General features: G+C 45.7%; 1 protein-coding gene across 1 annotated transcript; it reads right to left on the bottom strand.

Moving 5' to 3' along the window:
• Nucleotides 1-4,593: 4,593 nt before the first annotated feature.
• On the bottom strand, nt 4,594-7,189 carry CYP26A1 (cytochrome P450 family 26 subfamily A member 1; the record flags this gene model as incomplete). Its single annotated transcript, XM_082002189.1, has 7 exons — nt 4,594-4,935; nt 5,125-5,277; nt 5,486-5,620; nt 5,959-6,108; nt 6,222-6,509; nt 6,604-6,828; nt 7,001-7,189. The coding sequence occupies 7 exons, from the start codon at nt 7,187-7,189 to the stop codon at nt 4,594-4,596; spliced, it is 1,482 nt and encodes a 493-aa protein (XP_081858315.1).

A 7,189-nucleotide genomic window follows, 5' to 3' on the forward strand; every position in this document is an offset into this window, starting at 1 on the left:
ACAGAGAATTTACAATACAAACCACCTGGCAAACAAAATTAGCTGGATTAAACGAACGCTATGCAAATCTACCCACTCTTTTTTGTTACAATAGAGAAGACAACTACATGCAACATAGTACCTTTAAGCCATTAGTAATTAATTTGCACTAGAACACACCCTACTGAGCAGTATGTCCCAGACACTTGTGGCTGCCTTTTATAATTTCAAAAACATTGCCAAAAGCCAATAGACTGAAGTTTGGTTTCCATGAATTTTCAGCAGAGACACAGCCTTGTATAGGATCCTATAGGCTTATATAGGATCCTGTGAGACTGTTCTGGGAGAGATGATATGTAACAATTTTAAGATTAAGAAACTCTGCGATGGGTTGCTTGCACTTAGGCTACTTAACCTGTATTTGGGACTAAGTCACAAGTAGTTGGATTTTCAGGGAGCTTAAGCAGTGCATCTCCCTTTGAGACAGATAGCAAATTTTGAGAATTTACACCTCATTAAAACCAATTCTGATGCTTAAAAAAAAGAGAGAGAGAGAAGGATCTAGGGGTCTAATTTCATACATATTAGTTTTAAACAACTGGGGCATATTCTTTTATCAGCATCGACCCTGAACACCTCTGCCAATGTGTAGAACTAACAAAACACAGCACTGTTCAGTTCTCAAAGATGACTAGATGCAGATTTGTAAAAACAGACTTAATAACTTCCTATAGCACTTAGGAAAGTACCGCTTGAAAGTTAAGGATGGAATATTTTGCATATTATTAAGTATTTTTCTTGGTACCTCTCCAAAGGTTATTCTAAATCACTGACTAGAATACAATAAGAAAACATACAATAGGTTCAAATAGGGTAGAAAGAAGGCAACCTTTTTGTCAGCTTCTCATCTTGCAAGGTCCAGGAAAAGACTCTTGTAGTAAAGGCACAAAATAAGATAAAATGTCAGAAACGTAAGTGCAAAGCCTTAAGTATACAAGGCTTCAAATTATACTGTCCCATCAAAAGGTGCTTTTACGAACAGAATGAAAAAATCCTTTCCTGGCTCAACCGCTGAAAGTAACATGAAAGTAACATCCTAGTTCCACTAGGACAAAATAAATAAATCTGGTCAAATTGTTTTTAATCAAGCAATATATTTTTTTTATTTCCAATGAGTCTTCAGCATTCATTTGCACATTTTTTCCTTCCTCATACAAGCATTACCAAAATTCACTATTACCCGTTCCAAACTTATCTGAACATACTACTGCCTTTCAATCAGGAACTGATTTATCAAGTAGCATTTCTCAATGTCACTTTACACCAATGTCATTCTTTGAGGTCATTTTCATTCAAGAATGGATATAACTCTGTGCTGTTAAGAACCACACGTTTAGTATCGCATGGAGACTTCTGAAATTCTAAGCACCAGAGATGCTGCTGGCTGGCAGGAGCTACTATTCTCATGGGTTTAGGAGAAGCATGGGTTCCAGTAACCCACCTTGCCCTCAGAGAAGAACCAGCATGCTACACAGAAATCATGGGTTTCTACTCCAGGACCAAAGCATAGCATCTGCTGAATCACGTGAATTTTTTTTTCAGAGACCTAGTCAAAGATTTTTCTTTTAAATGACAGGTCAACTAAGAGGAGGACTATGAAATACCCCGAAAAGGCCCAATTACAGGAAGGGAGTGAGCGCTCCCCACCAAATCTGGCCCCTGAACCTGTGCCCGTTTGCAAGCCTTGGAGCACCAGTCACTTACAGTAACACATGGTAACGCTTCCAAAAGGAAAGCTAGAGCGTGGCTCTGGGAACCCCCCGCCAGCGGCGGAGCAGGCTGAAGCGGCTGATTCCTCTTCCTGCCACCTCCATCGCCACTGCAGCACCCAGCACAAAAAACATTCGCCCAGGGAGCTGGAGCGAGGACCTGATCTGCCAAAAAAAAAAACCCCAATTAATTAGTTTTTTGGTAGATAATTTTTCAGCAAGATCAGTGCCTGGGTCCAGCCTAACAAGGGGGGCTGGAGCTGCAGGAGCCAGTCAGCCCCTAAATAGCAGACACAGCCTCAGCGTGTGCCCACACCAGCCACTGCTGAGCAGGCAAAGCTACAGGTAATCACACTAGAGCTCACCTGAAACTGGTCTGCAGCCAGCATCTAAGCTGTCAAGGTACAGCTGCACAGAGGAGATTAGCAGGGGTTGTAAAACCTGTTCAAGAAGTTGGGCAAATATTTTAGCAATTAACCCACACTGAGCTCCGTATTACTGCAGCTACGCTGCTACCATTTCTGGGGATAGTTTGTTTAAAGCTAACTCCCAGATGCCTAAATTACACAGCAGTGACAGACCATTTAACTACAGAGATAAACTATACAGAGGTTATGTTGCCATGATTTACAACAGCTGAGGATGTGCCCCCAGATGTCCAGACAAAATCAAATTAAGTATATGATTTTTCTTCTCTCCAAACATGAAAGCCTTGCAAACATGACTCAAAAATAAGAGACAGAAAAATGCATGTATCACCTTAGACTTACACTGTGAAAGAGTGTTTGTATTCTCTAGACAGCACTTAGATTCCCGTTCTTTATAAAAACAAATTATAAACTAAAATAATATGAAGACCATGCAAAAAGTTCACACATATAAAAGACTTCAATTGAAAACAAACAAAACATTTAAAGAGTATCAGCATCTATTTGGATTTGCAGCATGTTTTAATGTTAAGGACAAAAATGCTAATGAGGGATACCAAGACAAGAGTCTTGCTGTTCTCTAAACTCCAGATCACCTCCAAATTGGGATCAGGGTTTGCAATTTTCTGCTACAATATTGGTAATAAAAGGGTCTTAAACTGAGATTATTAATCAAATGCCTGAAAAGCATAATGGTATAAGATGTTTGCATAATAAAAATTATTTAAAATTTCAAACATTGCCAAGAATGCTCAGGCACAATCTAAAAAGAATATTTTGTATTTTAAGACTACAAAAGATCAAATATGAAAAAGTCTTGATAGATATGCTCACATGTAGGTTCTGTCTAAGGTCTTACATTAGAAGCGTATATATTTTAAATGCTAGCTGGAAGCACATCAAATGTATTATAGAAACACTCCTTGAAAAAAATCCAAAACCTCATAGATGCTATTAAACACCTGCAGTGATTTTGAGCAACTTAACTCCATCCTTAATTTTGACCTTGGAAGAACATAATGAAAAAGTGACTATTTTCCAGAAGCAAACAAAAAATTAAATTAGTCTATATGGTGCTATAAGTGTTTGCGACACCGAATTACATTGATTTACTTTGTAGATGTTTATAGAGCCAGCCTATGTTGTTTGACTTTTGAGGGAAGACTAATAGATGTAGTAATGTGAGGCGGGGGGTGGAGGGGGCAGCAAAAAAAGGGTATAGTTAAGCCAAAACAGGGGTCATGCCTAGGGCATTTTATCTGCCCCGCTTACACACCCGCGGGGAATTGCAAATCAACAGTTGATTCCCTGTTAATCAATTCACATTAGTGCCTGCCTTTTAGTTTTCACTTTGCTGAATTCCAGGAAAGAAGTTCTTAAACCAAGTGCATGCTCTATCTCTGACCTAGTCGGAGCTGTCACATTTCAAGAAGAAATCCCAGCAGATTTTATTTGCTCTACCAGCTGATAAGAGACACCTTCGTAAGTAAAGATTCATAGCCAGCAGACTCAACACAGAACAAGATCCAGTGGTCCGTTTACACAGGCCAGCAGTAATAAGAGAGGAGAGGACCTGTATGGATTTTTTTTTTCTTCAATCTATTTTCTCTAGCTACAGAGAAAGACTCATTCTTTTGCTTCCCTCTAGTTTCTTATTTACTATGGCTCAAGATTATGTGCTTGATAAGAGACCTGTACCACTTCCTGTCACTCCATACTGTTTTCCATGAGTGGGCATGTTTTTGCACTGCTCTTGCCACTTATAGGCTAAAACGTAAAACAATTTAGTATTCACAAGCGAGAACCACATTTGGGGTGGGAGACAGGGGAGCGTTATGAGCACAGAAGTAGCAAATAGCTCATTCAGAAAAGCAGATCTGACTTTACATCCAAACCCTTTAGGACCCACTGGTACAGCTACTCTCTAGCATACAAGCAGATCTTCATACAGAGGATCATAAAAAATAAACTTTTATTATCAAACTTAAAATTCATACATTAAACATAAGATCTAGACACAAATAATACTGAAAACATTATCAAACAATAACCATTTTAGGTAATTTGGATGAATAGCTGGTTACCGTTGTTTCAAATGCCTTTAGAATATTTCTGAATACATACACCCTTGTGAAATGTCTTCAAATGCTTAGCTGGCCAGCTTTCAATAAGATTTTTAAATAGGGGAAAACTTATTTCTATAGAAATAACATTATCTAATTATGAATCGGAGACCCATAATTGTAGTGCTTGGGAAAAAAAATATCATAGCCTTTTGAAATATTTAGAAGACATAAATAACTATTGTACATTTTGTACAAGTTTAAATATTTGAAGGCCTTCATTGCTATAAAAAAGTTACTATGTACATAATTAGATGCTATATATAAATCCAGCCAGAGGCAAGCATTGAGCTCTCAGATTTGGCCACTGAAACCTATGAATTTGGTAGGCAGATTGTCTACAGGGTACACTATGGGGCCCGTTTTCATTGTAGGAGGTCCATTCAGCAGCTGCCAGTCACAGCTCCGAGCCAACTCCACTGTAAATATTTTTAGAAGGACTTTTGCAAACTCTTTGCCCACGCAGCTCCTCAAGCCCCCACCAAAAGGAATAAAACTGAACCTAGAAGAATCCTCTGGAGATGGAGACATGAAGCGGTCTGGGTTAAATTCCTCCTTGTTAGTAAAGAGATCTGCCACATCATGGGTATCACAGATACTGTAAATAACATTCCAACCTTTAGGGATCTGGTAACCCTATCAAAAGAAGAGAGAGGAGACATGAAGCGTCTTGCTATGTTAAATAAGGTGAAGCGGCAGCACAGGACACGTCCATGCACCCCACCTCCCCTCCTGGCTCCCTGCAGGCCATTAAGACAGGTAGGCTATGGGAACGCACTAGTACTTTGTAGCTTCGTGGAGGAGTCAAGCCCAAGTCCCGCTTACATTTAGCTCAAGGGTCTTGAGTGCAATTCGAAATCCTCCAGGAACAGGAGGGCTCAGCCTGAGGGTCTCTTTGATGACACAGCCCGTGTACTTCAGCTGCTCCAGGACCTCCATGTCCAGCTGCTTCTCTTGGTTGGGACTGCACAGTAACCCCTAGAAAGGGAGACGCTGCTGTGACTTTTATGGAGCGAGTGGCCAGGGCTCCAGCACTGCAAAGCAGCTGCCCCTCAGCGAGTGGTGTTTTCCTGCCAGCCCCTAAAAGAAGGGCACCATCGGGGTTGAGGGGAGCCCTGCCTGGGACACCTGGCAGGTACCTTCCCATTGCCCGCTCCTGTGAAATGGCTCCAGGGGAGGCACACACCTTCACCTGCAGCTCCTTCCTCACTTTCTGCAGGACATCGTGGTGGAGCCCTAGGAAGGCTATCAGTGACGTGGCAGCGCTAGCAGTGGTTTCATGGCCCCCAAACAGCAACTCTGTGGCAGACTCCTTCAGCTCCTTAGGCACAGGACAGAGGAATACAAAACAGGTCCTGAATACAGTATCTCCACCAGGCCCACTCCACATCCTGTGCCTCACTCCCAGGTTGGAGCAGACACCCAGGGGCCAGGACGGGAGTGGTGCTTATGCTCCCTGGGGACATGGCCCTGGTCCTGTCCTCTCCATCCAACAGCCTGGTTGCAGCCTCTGCACCCCAGTGCACTACACAAGCTGGTTTATTGTATGGGGAGAGGGGGCTGAGCCTCCTGCTCTCTTCTTTTGGCCCCCAAAAGATAAGCTTGCTGCTGACAGAGTGGCTGGGGGAAAGGGGCAGATCTGGTCCTGGGGAACCTCACCTGCATGTTGAGCTGCTCCCCGTTACCCTGTGTGTGCTCCATTAGCAGCTGAAGCGCATCCTTGTATCCACCCTCAGGCTCCTTGGAGGCCATCTTGGCACGGATGTTCTCCTCGATCTTGGCATGGATGATGTTGCGTGCCCGCAAGCCCTGGCCAGGCAGCAGGGAAAGCAACGTGGGACTTAGGCCGATACTGCCATCCCTCCCTCCCACTCCCCAGGCTGCAGGGGCACTCCTCTCCTCCCGACCACCAGAAGCCTTACCCGGTAGAGCCCACTGAAAGGCATATCGATAGGGAGGGAGAAGAGGTTGCGGATCATCTCCTCAAAGGCCTCCACCAGCTGCTGCTCGCCGTCAGGGCTGGCCTGGTGGGGCTGGAAGCCTAGCAGGATCCTCATGGCGATGCGAAACATGAGGCGCTTCACCTCGGGGTACACCAGCAGGCAGGGCCCGGCGGCACCCAGCCACTGTGCCAGGCAGGCGCTCACCTCCTCCTGGATAACGGGCACGTAGTGCTGCAGGGCGTCCCGGGAGAAGGCCCGCATGATCACCTGCCCGGGGGGACGAGGAGGAGGAGGAGACACAGGCTCAGCCGCCGCGCCTGCGTCGGCCGCACCCGCTCCCCGCCCGCCGTCGGGGCCGTACCTTTTTGCGGTGCTTGTGCTGCCCGTTGTGGAGGTTGGAGAGGCAGCCTGATCCCAGGATGGTGCGCACCGAGGCGGGCCACTGCACGGAGACGAGCCGGTGCTCGCCCAGCAGGATGTGCCGCACGTTCTCGGCGCCCATCACCCGCACCGTAGGCCGCCCGAAGAGGTGAGTCTTGTAGATGAAGCCGTATTTCCTGCGCTTCATCTGTAGGAATTTCCGCCTCTGGACAGAGAAAGGGGAGGAAATAATAAGTTTTTTAAAGGAGCAGAGGAAGGGGCAGAAAGAGCAGCTCTTTCCCACCTGGGCGCAGTAGCCCGGCGAAGCCGCTGCTCATCCCCCTCCCCTGCAGCCGGAGGAGGAGCCGGGGCGCTTCCTCGGCATCGCTTCGCCTTACCTGCAGCACCAGCTGCAGCGTCTCCCCGAAGAAGGGGAGCCCCATGGTGCCCGGGGGCAGCGGGAGCGGGCAGCTGGGGTCGCGGCCGCTCACGCAGTACAGGTCCCAGAGCTTGACGGCGGCCAAAAAGAGCAGAAGGGGCAGCAGGAAGGTGCACAAGGCGCTGGCGACTAGGGTGGAGAAGCCCAT

The sequence above is a fragment of the Phaethon aethereus genome, assembly GCF_964289735.1.
Source record: "Phaethon aethereus genome assembly, chromosome: 7".
In the NCBI taxonomy this organism is placed as follows: domain Eukaryota; kingdom Metazoa; phylum Chordata; class Aves; order Phaethontiformes; family Phaethontidae; genus Phaethon; species Phaethon aethereus.